General features: G+C 45.9%; 1 protein-coding gene across 3 annotated transcripts in view; it reads right to left on the bottom strand.

Annotated features, from left to right (window-relative positions):
• The window catches only part of CDKAL1 (CDK5 regulatory subunit associated protein 1 like 1), a 729763-nt gene that overhangs the window by 97584 nt on the left and 613166 nt on the right, over window positions 1-19013 (bottom strand). Inside the window, exon 14 of one of the 3 annotated variants that reach the window (XM_051855824.2) lies at window positions 5714-5885. The exons of the other annotated variants lie outside the window; for them this stretch is intronic. Within the exon in view, the coding sequence (XP_051711784.1) occupies window positions 5772-5885 (114 nt within the window). The 3' untranslated portion in view covers window positions 5714-5771. Of the gene's footprint in view, window positions 1-5713; window positions 5886-19013 lie in introns of those variants that run through there. 3 annotated transcript variants of the gene reach the window in all.

Genomic DNA, 19013 nt, shown 5'->3' with positions numbered 1-19013 from the left:
TTGAATAAGGCTGTGTGGCAATTATCAGAAAGCATTTTAAATATTAAGGTGACCTGAAGGCTTAATCTGATCAATTTCAAGGTCACTGGCTTTTATTGATAAGTATGCTTGGTCAAGTGACAAACTGGGAGCCAGTTTCAAGCAGACTTTCAGGAAGCTTTGGCTATATACTTGCCTTCGTTATCTTAACTGTGTTTTGATTTGAGGGTGAAGATTTAGTTATCCAGGGAAAACTGCATAACAATAAACTTTGTATCCAAACTGTTCTCCGTGGTGGAACTGTGTTGAGGAGAACATATCGCTAAAACCAAAGTCGTGGACTCAGGACCTGGCCATGAAAGCAAGCTAAGATGGTCTACAAGAAGTCATCGGGAGTTTTAATTTAACAAGGCCTGTGCACGTTGCTTACAAATACTTGATACCCATTCATCTCTGGCTCCTGTAAGGCTATGCTGTTTGTCGACTATGCAGTTTACGTGAGAAATGCTTAAATCCCACTGCTACTTTGAACAGGGGATATGTAGGACATACACTGATTTATTTTGTTGATGCACTACATTTGGAAGTCCCAGACTCCATCCAGATTGACAGATGAGATGCACTCACTTCATGAGCGAACTCAGCCAACCTCTCAGTGTTTGCACCTGCCCAGGGCTTATGGCCAGTGCTCACTGGTGACTTCAGAAATGTCTGAAGGTATCACACCACATTTTATTACGTCCAAAAATTTATTTGAGAGAGAGAGACAGAGAGCTCCCAAGTGCTGGTTTGCTCCCCAGATGCCCACAGGTATAGGGCCAGGTTGGGGGTAGGCAGGTGTCAAAGCTGGAAGATTGGGAGTTTGATTCAGGTCTCCCAAGTGAGTAGCAGGCAATCAAATACTTGAACTATCTCCTACTGCCTCCCAGGGTCGACATCAGCAGGAGGCTGGAACTGTGAGCTGGAGCCAGGCATCAAACCCAGGCACTCCAAAGTGGGAGGTGAGAATCCTAACTGGCATCTAAACCATCAGGCTAAATGTCCATCCCCTCAATTACCTGTGTACTTTCTAGGTGCAACTCTACGTTACAAGGCTGACTGTGCAAAGGCTTTAGGATGTATCCCTAGTACATGTCAACCTGCTACTGCACACATTACTGCTGCCAGGCAAGTCCCAGAATTCACAGTTCAAAAAAAAAAAAAAAAAAAAAAAACCTATGTGCAAAAATGAAGTTAACACATAATTTTATTTTGGTACCAAGAAATTTTGAAATCCATGCAGTTTTGTTCATAATAAGCATTTTCTGTAAGATTTTTCGATCATCTACTATCAAAATAATTGTATTGTATAAGTTCTCACTTTAAAAAAAAGCTTTTCTGAGTAAATGCTATATTTCCTGTGTTGTTGCAGCTCTGAGTCCCCGACACTGTAAGCTCTCCGAAGCAGGCTGCTATCTTAGAAGCATTTGTATCCCTATGCACCTAGCAGGCATCTGATATGCCCTCCACCAAACTAAAGCCAAAGTCTCTTATACTCCAAGATATAAAACTTCATCCTGGGATTCTAGTGCTTAGGTAAACATTGTCTTTATTTCATAGAGTTCTTTTCTATTTTTTTTTTTAAGATTTATAAAGTCAGAGTTACAGAGAGAGAGTGAAAGAGAGGGAGATCTTCCATCTGCTGGTTCATTCTGCAGATGGCCACAATGGCCAGGGCTGGGTCAGGCTGAGGCCAGGAGCCAGGCCAGTAAATTCTTCCAGGTGTCCCACGTGAGTAGCAGGGTCCCAAGCACTCAGGCCATTTTCCCCTGATTTTCCCAGGCCATTAGAAGGGAACTGGATTGGAAGTGGAGCAGCCAAGTCTTAAACTGGATCCCATATGGGATGCTGGCATTGCAGGGGACAGTTTTACCCACTATGCCACAATGCCAGGCCCATACTTCATAGCGTTCTAATGTTTTAATCATGAATGGTAATCTTTTTAACATATATTATCGATCATTTATTTTTAAAAATTTTTAAAATATATTATTTATTTGAGAGGCAGAGTTACAGAGAGAGAGAGGGAGAGACAGAGAGAAAGGTCTTCTACCCGCTGGCTCACTCCCCAGATGGCTGCAATGGCTGGAGCTGCACCAATCTAAAGCCAGGAGCCAGGTGCTTCTTCCATGTTTCCCACATGGGAGCAGGGGCCCAAGGACTTGGGCCATCTTCTACTGCTTTCCCAGGCAACTGCAGAGAGCTGGATACGAGGAAGAGTAGCCAGGACTAGAACCGGCACTCATATGGGATGCCAGCGCTGCAGGTGGGGGCTTAGCCCACTAGCCACAGTACCATCCCCAATCTCTTATTGTTTTTCAATATCTTTATTTACTTGAAAGGTAGAGGGACAGAGAGGGAAAGAGATCTGGCATCAGCTGGGACTAGGCCAGGCTGAAGTTAGGAACGTGTACTCATTCTGGGTCTCCCTTGTGGGACACAGGTACTTGACCATCACCTGCTGCCTCCCAGGGTGTACATTACCAGGAAGCTGGAACTGGAAGCAGGGCCGGGACTTGAACTCAGGCACTACAAAAATAGAATGCAGGCAACCTAAATGGTTTATAACTGCTGCACCAAACACCTACCTCTAATTCTGTTTATTTGAAAGGCTCAGAGAGAGACACACTTTGAGAGAAAGAAAGAGCAATATCTCTAATCTGCCAGTTCATCTCTCCAACCCCAAAAGTTCATCAAAGCCAGGAGCTGGGAACCCAGTCCAGGTCTCTCGCATGGGTGGCAGATACCTGAGCTGTTTCTGCTACCTCCCAGGTATGTATCAGTAGGCAGCTAGAGTCAGGGGTGGAGCTGACTAAAATCCAGGCATTCCGAGCTAGGATGCGGGAGTCCCCAGTAGGGTGTTAACCGATACGCCAAACTCCCATCTCAACAGTAATCTTTCCAAATGGAAGAGATTTCTGGGCAATAAGTCTGCAGCTTCCATTGTCTTGCGTCCTCTCCTTCCTCCAGATTTTCCTGATCTATTCCTGTGGGCATTTCAGTCAATGCACTGCCACTCTCTGACAGTACAATCAGATGCTTTCAAACACCAATCATTTTCTTCAATTTTGAAAACATAATCAGCAAGCTTCTAAAAAGCCCACAGCAATTGTACTGGTAAAAAGAAAAGAAAAACATACTCAGAAAACCTGCAACAAATTTTAAAAAAACAGGATGAAACAGCAATTTATTTGGAAGTCTAAACTACCAAATTGTAACTCTGTGCTTTGTTCAGGCACATTCAAAAACAAATGTTTCTGAATTTTTGCAAAATAATCATAAATTCTTCTCTGTATACTCTGTTGCATTCGAACGAGTTTATTTAGATTTTTAAATAGTGTTCTTAATATTTTCTGCTAGGTTGGATTTTTTTTCTTAAAAAGGATGAATTCAGATTATTTTTTTGAGGGAAATGGAGCTGACCATGTAGATGCAGTTGAGCAGGGAAGGGCTCCACAACCATGCAAGTCCAGGGCTTTCCCTCTGTGGCCTCCTAGGTAAGACATGGCTACTCTGGTTCACTCGGAAACACGCCCACCTTCTTGTCTGTCCGCCTAGCCCTCCCCCCGCCCCCAAACAAAACATTTATTAACTGAAGCTTCCAACTGTGACAGAAATTACAGTCATGTTAATGGTACAGATGGTGCAAAAAACGCAATCAAAAAAACATGATTAAAAACTCAGGAGCTAGGTAACCCAGGTTCACCTCGGACATGGCTGACCAGACATCGATGAGGAAGGAAATACACGTTTTTGGTTAATTGGTTTGCTTTTATCCATCCCTGTAATTAGAACATGCTTTCCCCCTACTTAATCCTAAAACAGTCATTAGATTTAATAAACCTTTCTAGATTGGCACAAATGAGAAAACGAATTAGTTAAAAAGTAAGCATTAAGCTGTATAAACAGTATGATTGTAACATCATATGAATAAAAATGGTTTTGTTTAATAATTAAGGACTAAATACATCATTTTATAGCTTGTTGCAAAAGATTATACAGGTTTTTCTTTTCTACCTTCTTCCTCATGTTGGCTCATGAAGTAGTAAAAACATTAATTTTGCCTCCACAGAATATTTTACATCAAATGGAAGGGTTTATCAATCATTCTTTCCACAAACCAACCCAAGGTTAGCTCCTTCTCAAGACAAAGCAGAGCTGGAGTCCCCCATACCAAAGGAGAGAGGGTGGTCTTGGTGGCAGGGCTCCAGTTAGGCAGCTTGGATGGACCACTCTCTAGGATCTCAAGGCCAACATCACTGACAACGGAAAAACAACCATAAGCCACCTTTGTTATTCTCCTTATTTTCTTCCCCTCTCTCTTGCTGTTTCATTCTCTCTCTCTCTCTCTCTCTTTTAAATTAATCAGTTAATTTGAAAGGCAGAGTTACAGAGAGAGAGGGAGAGACAGAGACACCTTCCATCCACTGGTTCATTCCGCAGATGGTTCAACGGCCAGGGCTGGGCCAGGCCAAAGCCAGGAACTCCATCCAGGTCTCCCATGTGGCTGGCTGTCAGGGACCCAAGCACTTGGGCCATCTTCTGCTGCTTCCCCAGGTGCATTAGCAGGGAGCTGGATCAGAAGTGGAGCAGCTGGGACACATACTGGCTCCCATTTTGAATGCCTGTCTTGTAGGCAGTAGCTTAACACCCTGTATCACAATGCTGGGCCCTTTTCTCATTACTTTCACCTCTAAGCCTCCCTGTGCAGATCAGATCTTCCAAGGAGTCCAGCTCAGCACCTAACGTCACAGCTCCCACCAACCCCCATCACAGTCTCTCTGTCAATATGGTAAGAAAGTTAAATGACTTAGATAGTGCAACTTATCACATGACCCTAGGTTAAAATCATTTCTAAGAGTTTATGCATGTATGGCAGTGATCCCCCAGGATTATATCACCTAGTAATATCATAGTTGTCGCTCCCCCTCTTCGTGGAGGAACGACACAGGACCCTGCGCTGTTCTTTCGTCTGCTCGGCCCTCCCCGGGTTTGCTGCTGGTTCTTCCCGGGTTGGCTACTATCCCTTCCACCTCCGTGGAAGGGCAGTTCCCCCTGGCCACATTCCCCACTTCCGCAGGGGAGCGGCACACCGCCGGCCGGCTCTTCTCGGGGGCTGCACAGGTGTTCCTTCAGCTAGATGTTCCCCATAGATGTTACTCCGTGCATGCCGTCTCTCTCCTCCTTTATAGTCCTCCTCTGCCAATCCTAACTCGGCTGCCCACACGCCGAGTACGCTGCTCTCCTCCAATCAGGAGCAAGTCCTACAGTTTATTGGTTGAACTGGAGGCAGCTGTGCAGAAGCTGTTTACTTCTCTCCCAGCGCCATATTGTGGGAGAGCAGATGCATAGAATAAGTCTTAATTCCAGTAACTCAGTCTAGTCCGGATTGCTCCCCACAATAGTCACCTTAGGTTGTATAAATTTATTCTATGATGTTTGCACAATATTGAAACCACCTAACGATGCATTGCTCAGAACATATCCCCACTGTTAAGTGACATATGACTGCATTATAAAGCTGAGGACCCAAGCTCTCCAAGCTTCCACCTTGTGGAGCCTTCTCTGTACTGCATGCAGTTTTTCTCTATGTCATTAAACATCAGAATCAAACAACCTCATGTAATTAAAAACTCGAGTTGGTTGTCACCTGAACCTTATGATACCGTCACAGTAGAAAACTACGTGCTGGACAGAGTTCTAGTGTATGGATGTTCCCCCAGTGAATCCCCTGCTGTGCTTGCCACCTTTGCTCACTGCTGCTGATGGACCACAGACACCTGCAGGCTTCCAAAACCGCAGAATTGGGCCTGGATCAGATGATGGAAAACACAGGGGCGTGCAGAAGGTGTACTTGGGTTGCAGGCCTGAAGGAACCATAGATAGAAGGCAAGTTCAACAATCTCTTAGAGTGGGATGTGTCCATCTCACGAATAACACTAGAGGGTCTAGAAACAATTCTGTGTATTTCCCTCCTCACTCCAGAATGTGTAACATTAAGCATGAAGGCAACTGGATCCAGCTGGATATCTGTACATTTATTTATATTTGTACATATACCTGGCATTTGTAGGAGCAATTAAAAAAGTTAGGGCCAGAACTCATAAACACCTCTTCCTGCTGGGCACAAGAACATGAACCCCAATTTTTAAAGTAATTTCTATGGAAGAGTGATACTTTATGAAGATGTTAATGGGACAAAGTAGATGTGTTATTCTAATGTCAGAACTGGGAGTGGGGGACCCTAAGACCCAGAGAGTATATGTTGGACATCAGACAGGTGCTTCGTCCCCGTAACGACCTAATGATGTCTTCTCTCACAAGGCAGCTGTCTTACAGTCCTCACCCACTAAGGACAGGACAAAGCTGTAACACTGGATATGAGCAGTTCAGAAGTGTACAAACTCCAAGCCAGTTTTTGCATGCATTTGTTTCAATAAAGACTGCTATGTGCTAGTCCACCAACACCTTTAGGAAATATCACCATTCATCTGGTGATGGTACCACATTGTACCAAACTAGGGGATCTGGCACAAACCAATCATCAGATTTCAGGCAGAAACTTAGCTGCTCTGCACTGCAAAGTGGTTAGATAAGACGATCTTCATGATTTTTCTAATACAAAAAGCACCTGATTTCACTCTCTTCTCTAATATCACAGATAGTAGATCTGATGTACTGTACTTTGTTGAGGTTAACCTTGCTCTCTAAAAAGAGGCCAGGAATTAAGTGAAGAATAAACTGCTCCTTTATAAATGAGGTGAAATGAAAGAACTGTGTGTCAACACGGATGCTCGGCCTTGGTGTTAAGAGAGAATTCAAGTTTTCTGGAATGTTGAGAACACAGGTTCACAGGAGGAAAAAAAAGTCTCTTCTGATAAAAATGTTATAAAGCTTTCAGAATTTTTAAAAAAGGAATTACTAGAAAGGAGACATTTACTCTGTGAAAAGATGAGCTCAGTAAACAAGGACATTTTTAATACTGCCATCACTGAAAATCTGTATGGACTTTGTTCTTTATCACTGAGGACAAACTTGAAGATCTGTACAGTTTCTTCTGCCTTTTTAAAAGGTTTATTTAGTTTATTTGAAAGACAGAGTAGGGGCCAGCGCCGTGGCTCACTAGGCTAATCCTCTGCCTTGCGGCGCCAGCACACTGGGTTCTAGTCCCGGTTGGAGCGCTGGATTCTGTCCCACTTGCCCCTCTTCCAGGCCAGCTCTCTGCTATGGCCCAGGAGTGCAGTGGAGGATGGCCCAAGTTCTTGGGCCCTGCACCCCATGGGAGACCAGGATAAGTACCTGGCTCCTGCCATCAGATCAGTGCAGTGCACCAGCCGCAGCACACCGGCCGCAACGGCCATTGGAGGGTGAACCAATGGCAAAGGAAGACCTTTCTCTCTCTCTCTCTCTCTCTCACTGTCCACTCTGCCTGTCAAAAGGAAAAAAAAAAAAAAAAGAGAGAGAGAGAGAGAGAGAGAGTAGGAGAGAAACAGGGACCCACAGAGGTCTTCTATCTGCTGGTTCACTCCCCATATGGCTGCAACAGCCACATCTGGGCCAGGCTGGAGTCAGGAGCCAGGAACTACATCTTGGCCTCCCACATGAGTGGCAGTGGCCGGACACTTGAGCCATTATCTGCTGCTTTCCCAAGTGCTTTAGCAGGGACCAGATCACAAACTGAGGAGTGGAATTGGAACCAGCACTCTGATGAGACAACACGGGAATCCCAGCATCGTAAGATGCGGCTTAATCCGCTGCGTGACAAGACCGGCTCCCATCTGCATGCTTCCAGTAGTTAGGATGTTGTCCTATGAGAAGAAACTGTGAAACAAGTGCAAGCAGGGCTGGCACTGTAGCATAGTGAGTAAATCCGCCGCCTCCAGTGCCAGTATCCCATATGGGCACTGTTCGAGTCCTGGATGCTCCACTTCTGATCCAGCTTCTGCTTTGGCTTAGGAAAGCAGTAGAAGATGGCCCAAGTCCTCGGGCTTCTGCACCCGCATGGGAGACCTGGAAGAAGCTCCTGGCTCCTGGCGTCGGAGCCATATCAGCCCAGCTCCAGCCATTGCAGCCAATTAGGGGAGTGAACCTGTGGATGGAAGACCTCTCTCTCTGCCTCTCCTTCTCTCTGTGTAACTCTTTCACAAAATAAATTAATTAAAAAAATAAAGAAAGAAACAAGTGCAAAAAAAATGACCTTCCAGCCACCCAGATCCACAGCCACAGGAGAAACCTGTGCAAGACATTAAAATCTGGGAGACTCCAGGCCACCTAAGGGCCCATGAGCACCTCAGGCCCTAGTCTAGCAAAACAGAACCCATTTCAGACACCTGGTCAGGTTGAAACCATTTTGTGTCAATTTTAAATTTAAAGCAACCAAGAATACTTCGATCAGAACCTATTAGAAAATAGGTGAAGTTAGGGCCATCTCCTCGTCTCCCTCCGCACAGCACTCAAGTCTTCCAGTCTCATTTCCACTTGGTTTTCAGCAGGAACTGCAAACCCGAATGCCAGAATCCATCCCTCACACGAAACTGGACTCCCCTCTCAGGCTCAGTACCTACCACAGCAGTCTCTTTATTTTTGTTCTAAAGATTTATTTATTTTAAAGGCAGAGTTAGAGAGAGGCAGAGACACAGAGAGAAAGTATTGGTTCACTCCCCAGATGGCCCCAGTGACCAGGGCTCAGCTAGGTCAAAGCCAGGAGCTTCTTCTAGGTCTCCCACATGGATGCTGGGGCCCAAGCACTTGGGCCATCTTCTTCTGCTTTCCCAGGTGCATTAGCAGGGAGCAGGATGGAAAGTGGAGCAGCCGGGAGACAAACCGGCACTCATATAAGATGCTGGTGTTGCAGAGTGGCTTTACTTGCTATGCCACAATGCCAATCCCCACTGCATTGTCTTTAAAATTAGCTAATTGGTTGAGATAACTTTATTCTGGTGAAAGAAAAATTCCTACCATGACTGTGCTCTATCATTCCACCCTCTCAGTTCTCAGAAGTCAACATGATAATTTGCAACTTGAACCCATTTTCACAGATCAGAAAACAGAGGCTTGAAGAAGCTAAACAGCATGTTTGAGAGAACAGGGCTTGGTGGGGAGATGTCACGTGTGTGAAGTGTTTTGGATAAAGTATCATACAAGGCTGGCACTGTGGCTCACTAGGCTAATCTTCCACCTGCGGTGCCAGCATTCTGGGTTCTAGTCCCGGTTGGGGCGCCGGTTCTATCCCTGTTGCTCCTCTTCCAGTCCAGCTCTCTGCTGTGGCCCAGGAAGGCAGTGGAGGATGGCCAAGTGCTTGGGCCCTGCACCCGCATGGGAGACCAGGAAGAAGCACCTGGCTCCTGGCTTTGGATCAGCGTGGTGCAGCGTGCCAGCCGTAGTGGCCATGTGGGGGGTGAACCAACGGAAAGAAGACCTTTCTCTCTGTCTCCCTCTCTCTCTCTAACTTTGCCTGTCAAAAAATAAATAAATAAATAAATAAAGTACCATACAAACGAAAGCACCTAATATGATGATTGTGGCACACGTCTATAAATGAAGGCAAAATTACAATCTCGTATGGAATAGCATTCTGGCCTTTTCTGAATATGGCCCCTAAAAATTCTTATACCTTCAGATGCCCTCTGTTCTTAGCCATAAAGGAAGAGGTGCTTGGCCTTTGGGCCAGGGCAGCAGGCCCTTTGGCACCATGAAAAGCACTATTCTCTCACAGAGTCGCTACAGTCACCGGGCATGCAGCAGACAGCAGCAACACACACAATTATGCACCTGACGAGGGTCCCTGGAGACCCAGGCCTGGAAAATTACAGCATTAAGAAACGGTGCTTGGTACAATCAATAGTCTCTCAAGTTGACTTAATGTGGAGAGAAAACAGTATTAAACAATTACGCTGCACACGAGCATGCTAGAGAGGAGTGCACACTTGATCATCTTTATGGTTTCATAAAAATGTATTTGCTTTTGTTTATTACGAATGCACCAGGAAACTGAACCGTCTAACACAGAATGGCGGTTGGCCGGCAAAGAAACACCAGCTCAGAAATGAAAGGCGGGCAGATTTGAAAAAGAACATATCAGGCTCTAATGTAAATAACATCAAGTCAATTTCGTTTAAAGACAAAAATTGGACTTTCGTTTGAGGCTGCTGCTTACCCTCGTTTTTTCTTCAAGAGGAGAATGAACAGGGGAACTTTTGTGATGCAATGCTAATATGCACAGTTGATCTGGCCCTACCCTGCTCTCAGGAGACATATTTATCATCTCAGATGCGCTGACCTTGATGATACAACACTTAAACAGAGATGAGAAAGAAAAAAAAAACCCTATAGGCTACAGAAACGCTGAGGGAAAAACAAACTTTTAGAAATTTATTACTGGGTGTGTTTGAGCTCTCCTAATTTAGGGTGTATGGACTTATCCTATTAGCGGTTTTTTATTTTTGATCTTCGGGCAAAACGGTGCTTTTTTTTAACTTCTAAGAAATGAAATATGACTAAATGAAATATGAAAGTAGAGGTTTCTGTTTTACCATCTGAGAATAAGGATTAGGGCAAACCAGCAAATTAATTATGTTCCCTACATTTTCAGCCTGATGGAATGATTATTCGGCTACATGCTGCATAGATCATGCATTCTTCTCTGTAACAAGGCAAATTAGATATTTATGCTTCCACTGCAAACAGTGCAGACACACTGTCTGGCAGGGAATTTTTTCTATACCAGTCAGAATTCCTGTAAGTGAGGCTTCGGAGTCTTGCCTTGTCACTCTGCAGTCCGACTGTATATACTTGAACAGTCTTTCTGAGGGTCGCACGGCTGCTTATTGAAACAGTCTCTGAAGGTATTATTGTTATTACCATCTCCAGCTTCCAATGAATCTGTAAAAATGAAGCCCCTTGCGTGAAGTGGCTCTGGAGCAGATGATTGTCAGGGTAGAGAGTACGCTGGCAGCCACTGGGTCACCAGGAGGCGGGTGCTGGAGCTGGTGGCGCTGGCACACACTCTGCTGCTGGAGTGAGCCTGGGCACCCTAACTTCTACAGAGTCCCACTGCCCAGTCAGCCTGGTGCACGGGAGTGATTGTTCTGGTTTTCTGGTTGGCAAGCCAGCTGAGGCCAAGGGTTACCTAGAACTCTAGGGACTCACAAAGGACTCTAACCCTACCCACTAGCCTCTGTCTCAACCTAGCCACCTTCGCTCTGGATGGGAGAAGGGAGGAAGAACTCAGCAGTTCCTGCTTCGTCAGCATCCAGCCTGGAGTTGGATATGAAACAGCCTGGATTCTGCTGGGAGCGCCTGGACCAATACTGCTCACACTACCTGTGGACAGGACTGGCTGTTTAAAGAGAATTCTTTCTTTTCCAGATAAAAGATCAGATCCATCAGGAACCAATTTATTTACGTAATAAAGCATTCATCACTAGGAAAATGGGAATCAGAGACAAATTCTGATGCTTTTAAAAAGTAGGAGATTTAAGAGACATAAAATCCAGTCAGCTTCCTCAATGTTCATCTCAACTTTGCTATCAACCCAATTTTTGAACAATATGCTGTGGACTGACTGGGCACTGCCAGCTGCCATATCGCTCTCCCAGTTACAGTGGCTATGTGGTAAATCAAGCCTGGGCAAGTCCCCCATGTAAGGACAGTTTCTCTATACCTTCTTGCTACCCCTTCCTGACTCCTGCACAAGGAACGGTTCCTTCATCCAAGAGGCTAGTGTTGCTAATTTTCACCCGGACCTCAGACTGGGGTTCTTCCTGTTTATGAAGGGCACGCAATACAGTGTGTGTTTGTTGAGTGAACTGATTCTTGCCTGACAATGTCACTGAAGGATTCACTCATTCACAGAAGGATTAGTTAAGTACCTGCTCTGTATCAGGCTCTGGGCGAACCGCTGGGATGTGTAGCGCATTCTGATATAGCTTTCAGCCTAGTCTGAGAGACAGGAAGTGAGCAAGTCACCCCAATTCACTGCGATCAAGGTCCTGTCGGAGGGAAGCGTGGGAAGGTGTCACTTACCTCGCCCTGGGTTTATAATGAGCAAAGGCTTTGTGGGAGAGGTAGTGCCAGAGCTGAGTGCTGAAGGGTCAAGACAGCCACAAGGGGACAAAGCAGGACAGGAACAGGAAAGACAGTCTGCAAGGATGCAGAAATAGACACAGGGCGTGGCCTGGCCAAGAATGAAGTGGCTCAGTCAGGCTTTAAACACAGTGTGCAATGGGGAGTGACGAAATAGGAGACCAGAGCAGGAAGCCAGAGAGAACTTTCAGGGAGCCCAGAGTTGATTAATGATGGGAGCCAGCGGTATTGGGAGCGACACCGTTTCTTGCTGAGACTAAATGCCAGGAACACTGCCCCCAACAACCAGCACCTGCCTTTTCCCATGGGAGAGTGACATTGACCCTCCTTGAGAATCTTGGGTAATTGAAGATTTGGTCAGGAAAAAGAGAAGTCTCTGCAGGGGTACCAGTTTGCCTGAAGTATAAAGTGTTGTCCCAAAGGTATGGCCAAGGGGGAAGAACCCACACCGGCAAGTGTGTTCAAGGAAAACCAGGTCAGCCTCTTCTGGTGTTTGCACCTGGTCTCAATGCAAGTGATTTGTAAGTAACTTTGCCATAAATTCAGTTTCACTCAGCAAGCATTTACTTAGAACTTATTAAATGTCAACCACTAGCCTAGGTCCCTTTAAGGACATTTGAAAACATAAGACATAGTCTCTACTCTGGAGAAATTTACAATCTAGTTGCTAAGATATTATGAAGCAAATGCACCAGGTAATATATATTCCAGGGTTTGACAGAGTATTATTCATATGTTCCATGGGAACATTAAGCAATTAAATGGATTCTTTTTTATTCCTTCTCTTTGTTCTTTCCTACTGGCCCAAATTACCTATCAGAAGAGTAAAACAAAAAAAGAAACAGTAAGTCAGCAGAAAACATCACCAAGAATTACTTACGAGTCTTCCAGTCTTTCCCTTAGGGGTGGTGGAGGAAAATACCACTGCAATTTACTCAAGGTGGGGGCTGGGAGGTTGCAAAGATATTCTTGCCTGTGATACATAACTTAATAGTTGATGGGATTTCTACTCACTTTCATATATTTTCTGCAAGTGAGTTTTTTTTTAAGATTTATTTATTTGAAAGGCACAGTGAGAAAAAAAAAGAGAGAAAGCGGGAGAGAAGAGAGGGAGGGGGAGAGAAAGAGAGATCTTCCATTTTCTGGTTCACTCCCCAAATGCCCACAACAGCCAGGGCTGAGCCAGGCCACAGGCAGAAGCCTGGACCTTCACTTGGGTCTCCCATGTGAGTGGCAGGGATCAAGCAGCTGGGCCATCATCCATTGCCTTAAAGTGCTCTGGATCAGAAAGATGGAGAAGCCAGGACCTGTACCTGAACCTGAACCTGAACTCAGATATGGGAGGCAGGCATCCCAAGCAGCTTAGCCCACTGCACCACACTGCCATAACGCTCAGCCCTTGCACAGTTCTTTCCTATGCGCACTTCCCATTAACTTTCTGAAGATCCCTTGTAATAAAAAGAAGTGGAAGGAAACGGGCAGCACTTTACGAGTACTTCCTATCCATCTGCTGTTTTCAGAGTGGAAATTATTTTCCCCCATTTCTCAGATGACAAACGCGAGGGTCAGAAAGATTAGAAAGTCTGGAGTAGGTGTGTGGAGCAGGGGGTTAAGTAGCTGCCCGTGATGCCCAGATCCCGTCATCAGAGTGCCTGGGATGGAGTCCGGCCTCAGCTTCCCACCCGGCTTCCTGCTGCGGCCCCCACTGGGTCCCTGCCACCCACACGGGAGACCCAGATGGAATTCCTCGCTGCTGACTTCAGCTCTGCCAAGGCCTGGCTGTGGCGGGCATTTGAGGAGTGAACCAGTGGATGGAAGCTCTCTCTCTTGTTCTCTGCCTTTCATATAAATAAAATACTTGAAAAAAAAAAAGGTAAGAGATTGTGCCTTGAGTTTCACATCTACTCATTGAGAGAATGTACATTCCAAGCCAGGTTCATGTGGCTGCAAAGCTGCTGCTGTTTCAACCACTCTGGATTACATAAATATTAGATAGAAAATGACACTGTTCTGCAAGATGAGCATTTAAGAAGCATTTGGTTGTGGGTACCTGTGGTTGAAATGATAAGACGGTGCCCCCTCCGCCCAACGTATACACAGACTGTTGGTTATTATGGCTGAGTCGCTGAATTTATTTGAGGGAAGCATCTTCTTTTGCATGACAAAATTGTTGTGGCAAAAAAACTACCTACCCAGGCTTCTGGGTGATGAGGGCTGCAAGCATCATTTGAAATGAAAACATGACTCCAGTGATACGTATGAAAGTGAATTGCGTGGCCAATGCAAAATGAAGGGGAAAAGGAATGAAACAGCAAGAAAGAAACTGGAATGAGGCCAAAGGGAACGGGGGGTGGGGGTGGGTAGAGGGGTAGGGGTGCTACCCCCAGCACAAGGCCCACGTGTGCACCATGCAGAGAGCTGTTCTAGAAATCCTTATGGACAAAACATGTTCGTGGCATGGCCAGCTGTGGTAGTAAGGCTTCTCACTCTTGGGGGAAAGATGGACGGCGTGGCTTCTAAGTGACTGGATTCTGATGAGTGTCTCCCTGACGGCTAGGCTCGCTCACTCGCTCACAGGAGCCACCTAACACTCTAATAGTCTTTGTTTTATTCTGGGTTGGCCATCTGAAAACAGTGGGTGTAGGCAGGAACCCTGCTGCTACTGCCCCCTGTGAATAGGCTCTTTAATGAAGAATCCTAATGAAATTAACTCTAGAAAAAAAAATTCAATTCTGTATGTGTTTGATTTTTTTTTTTTTTTTTTGACAGGCAGAGTGGACAGTGAGAGAGACAGAGAGAATGGTCTTCCTTTGCCTTTGGTTCACCCTCCAATGGCCGCCATGGCCGGCGCGCTGCGGCCGGCGCACCGCGCTGATCCTAAGGCAGGAGCCAGGTGCTTCTCCTGGTCTCCTATGCAGGTGCAGGGCCCAAGCACTTGGGCCATCCTCCACTGCACTCCTGGGCCATAGCAGAGAGCTGGCCTGGAAGAGGGGCAACCGGGACAGAATCCAGCGCTCCAACCGGGACTAGAACCCGGTGCGCTGGCGCCGCTAGGCGGAGGATTAGCCTAGTGAGCCGCAGCGCCGGCCCATGTGTTTGATTTTTAAAATTACGAATCACAGAAGTTCTCTCAAAAGGCAAACTCGCCCCGTATTTAGAAGACGGCGTTGCCCTACAGTCTCTGGGCTGGGCTTCACCTTGGAAAAACTGGGAGAGGAAGGACAGGGCCACCCTTCCTGTCTTCATACGATGCCTGCCCACAGCAGCGAGGCTCAAGTCCACGCTGTCAGTACTGGAAAGAACTTGCAACTCGCGACGCACAGGCGGATCAACTATGGTGAAAAATACACAGCTGGGTCCCCAAGAGCAGCTGCTTCACCTCAAAACTAAACAGTTGCAGGACACTGGTTTAGCTGAAATGAGGCATTTTCAGAAGCATTTTCAGAAGTTCTCTCCCTGTGATAGATCTGATGGGTGGGTGACCTTCTGTTTGCAGGGACGCTGGCAAACACTGAATAATACATGACTGCTCTGCCTGCCCCTCCCCCTCCAGTGCTTTCCTGGTATCTATGCTCATCTACGCTCCCTGGTTTGGGGGGACATGTTATTAGTATGAGGCAGGGGTGAGACAACGGAAATGGTAGACAGTGGTCTGGGCTCTCGATAACCTTAGATGCCTTTGGGAAGGGCAAAGGGCAAATAATTTATCACAATAAAGGAGAGATGGCTGGGAAGGAAGTCCTCAGTGCTATCTTCGTGACTTGAGATAGCGTCAAAAGCAGCCACACGTGAGTTCTGTGTTATCGGCTGGGCATGCGGCTTATGCTCCCTGATTTTTGTGACAACTTAAGCCAGATGGGAAACTCAAGTACCAGGGATAACCATGCTCCTGGTGGAGTTGGCACAAGGACCACAACAGTGTGGACAGATGGCCAAAAAAAGGTTTTAGGGGGAGAAAAAGTGGCTACTTTTATGTCTTAGAGGATGTAGGAATTAACTTTTTTGAATCAAATAATTGATGAACCATGGTCTTTCCCCACCACCCTGTTTTTACTGAACAATTTATGCTTTCAAAGTTTCAAATGACTCACAGTTAATCTTTTAAAATATATGTATGCTTTGCTATTACTGCTGCCGCTGATAATATAGTAATTAATAATAGTAATGTCACTGGCATCATGTATAAATGCGGAATTAAAATTGGCTTGGGGCAGGTATTGTGTGGCAATGGGTTAATCCACTGCTTGGGAAGCCCATATCCTGCTGGTTTGAGTTCTGGCAACTCCGCCTCGGAGCCAGCTTCCTGTTAATACATCCTGGGAGGCAGTGGATGATGACTTAAGTCCTTGGGCCCCTGCCAACCATGTGGGACACCTGGAAGGAGCTCCTGGCTTCTGCCTGGTCCAGCCATATCTGTTGCAGGTATCTGGAGGAGTGAACCAGCAGATGTAAGATCTCTCTCTCTCTCTCTGTCACTCTGCTTTTCAAGTAGATGAAAAAGACAAATATACATTAAAAAAAATGGCTGTTCACTAGAGCAGGCCTTTAGCTCAATGATTCAGACACTGATTAGATGACCATTCCTGCAGTGGAGCAGCTGGGCTGCAATTCCAGCTCTGCTCTGGTTCCAGCACCTGGGCTGCAGTGGCGATGGCTGAAGTAACTGGGTTCCTGCATTCCATGTGGGAAACCTGAACTGAGTTCCCAGTTCCTGACTTTGGCTTGGCCCAGGCCCAGCCATTGCAGGCATCTGGGGAATGAACAAGTGGATGCGAGACATCTCCCTGTCTCTTGGTCTTTCTCTCTCTGCCTCACTCACCATCCCCTGCCCCAGAACACATCAGCCTGTTTCTCTGCCTCTTCAAATGAATAAATAAAATGTGCTATCCACCTCCCTCCTCTCCGCAGACTAAGAGTGGGTTAGACATGGGATTAAACACTATCTTACTGTTTGTATTTTCAGGGCCTTATGCACAGTGATTGAATAAATGAATGTGAGATTTATAGAACTTTATATAATGTCTATTGAGTTCTATCACAAGGATCTATTGTTTATACATATACAAATCTGCCCTATGGCAGTAGGTCCAAGTATACAGAGGATATCTGACTTCACCTAAAGTTTAAACACCAAATATAACCTAGAATCAAAGTTATTTTTCCAGGATTTGGAGAACCATTTTTAAGTCTTTGGACAGGCTGGCAACATTAAGAAGCGCTTAAAAATCTGAAAATACATACTGTGTAAGTGCTCCTATATTTATGACAATGCAAGAAAAAAAAAAAAAAAAGCCAAGGTAGATTCATTAAAAAGTTACAAAGAGGGGCCCAGCATTGTGCAGTGGGTTGAATCACCAATGGCAACTCTGGCATCCCATACTGGAGTGCTGATTCAGGCCCTGGCTGCTCCATTTCTGATCCAGCTTCCTGCTAACGTACCTGGGAAGGCAGCAGAGGACGTCCTAACTGTATGGGCCCCTGTTACCAGTGTGGGAGACCCTGAGTTACTGGCTCCTGGCTGTGTGGCCACTTGGGGAGTGAACCAGCAGATAGAAAATCTCTCTGTTTGTCCCCCTCTAATAATCTATCTTTCAAATAAATATATAAGTTAAAAGTTACAAATAAAATATCCTTTGTGGAGGCCAGCATTGTGGCACAGCAGATTAATAGCCACCTGCAACACAGACATCCTATATGGACGTCGGTTTGAGTCCTGGCTGCCCCATTTCCAATCCATCTCTCTGCTAATGCACCTGGGAAAACAGCAGAAAGTGTCCAAGTGTTTGGGCCCCTGCACCCCCATGGGAGAGCTAGAAGAAGATGCTGGCTCCTGGCTTCGGTCTGGCCCAGTCCTATGCATCATGGTCATTTGGGGAATGAACCAGCAGACGGATGACTGACCTCGCCTGCTCTCTCTCACTCTCTCCTTCCCTCTTGCTCTGTAACTCTGACTTTCAAATACATAAATAAATCTTAAAATACTTGAAAGGGGTTTATTTGGCATTCTGGAAGTTTGAGCCATAGAGAGATGGGTTGGAAGTGGGGCAGCCAGGACTCAAACCGGCATCCATATGGGACGTCTGTGTTGCAGGCTCAAAGCGTGCTGATGACTTGTGCAGGAAGAGGAACAGTGTCAGGTCCCCTCACTTGTCCAGCTGTCCCTGCCCTCCCGCGGTCCCAGGGAGAAGATGGGCCCTGGCTTCCTGAAAGTGGTCTTCCTGAGCGAATGAAGTGCTTTGGTTCACAGGCCTTCCCCTGTCAGTCCCATCTGAGCTTCAGCATGAATATCCTTAATCTTAAAGAGTCGCAGTCCAAATAGTTTATATGGTGCTTGAAGACGAAATTAAATTATGCCATATTTCAGTGGCGTACGGTCCTGAAAACGAGTCTTAACCTCTGCTGTAAACTCTAGGAGGGAAATCAGGCACCAGGAGACACGTGAAGTCACCACCTCATTTGTTCCTAAAATCTACTGTGACACAGGAAGAGAAGAATGCATCACTGTGCAGAGGCTTATAAACATAAAATGAAATTCAGAAAATTTTATTCAACAAAAATGACTGCACATATATTTCTGCAGTACTGAGAAGCCTGTAACACACATTCATTATCCCACCTGACCCTCACCAACAACGAATGGTAAGCAGACCAGTCACGATCTCCATTTGTAAGGTAAGAAACCAGGCTTGCAGTCATTAAAGATACTGCTTCTTTTAAATAAAAAGCTCGCTAAGACTATTATGTCTTAAAATGAGAGCTCACCTGGAAATTGGCCAGCCTCTGTCTAAACCTAATTTTTGAGACCATCCAGCCAGTCGACAGTGCCACGATTCAAGCCCTACCCTCTCACAGCCAGCTCAGTCCTGCTCGCTCAGTCCTGCTCATAGATGCCCAGAGCTGCATCCGTGTGC

The sequence above is a fragment of the Oryctolagus cuniculus genome, chromosome 5 (genome assembly GCF_964237555.1).
Source record: "Oryctolagus cuniculus chromosome 5, mOryCun1.1, whole genome shotgun sequence".
NCBI classification, from domain to species: Eukaryota; Metazoa; Chordata; class Mammalia; order Lagomorpha; family Leporidae; genus Oryctolagus; species Oryctolagus cuniculus.
The sequence above is the reverse complement of the archived record's forward strand: the minus strand, read 5'-3'. Positions and strand labels throughout refer to the sequence as shown.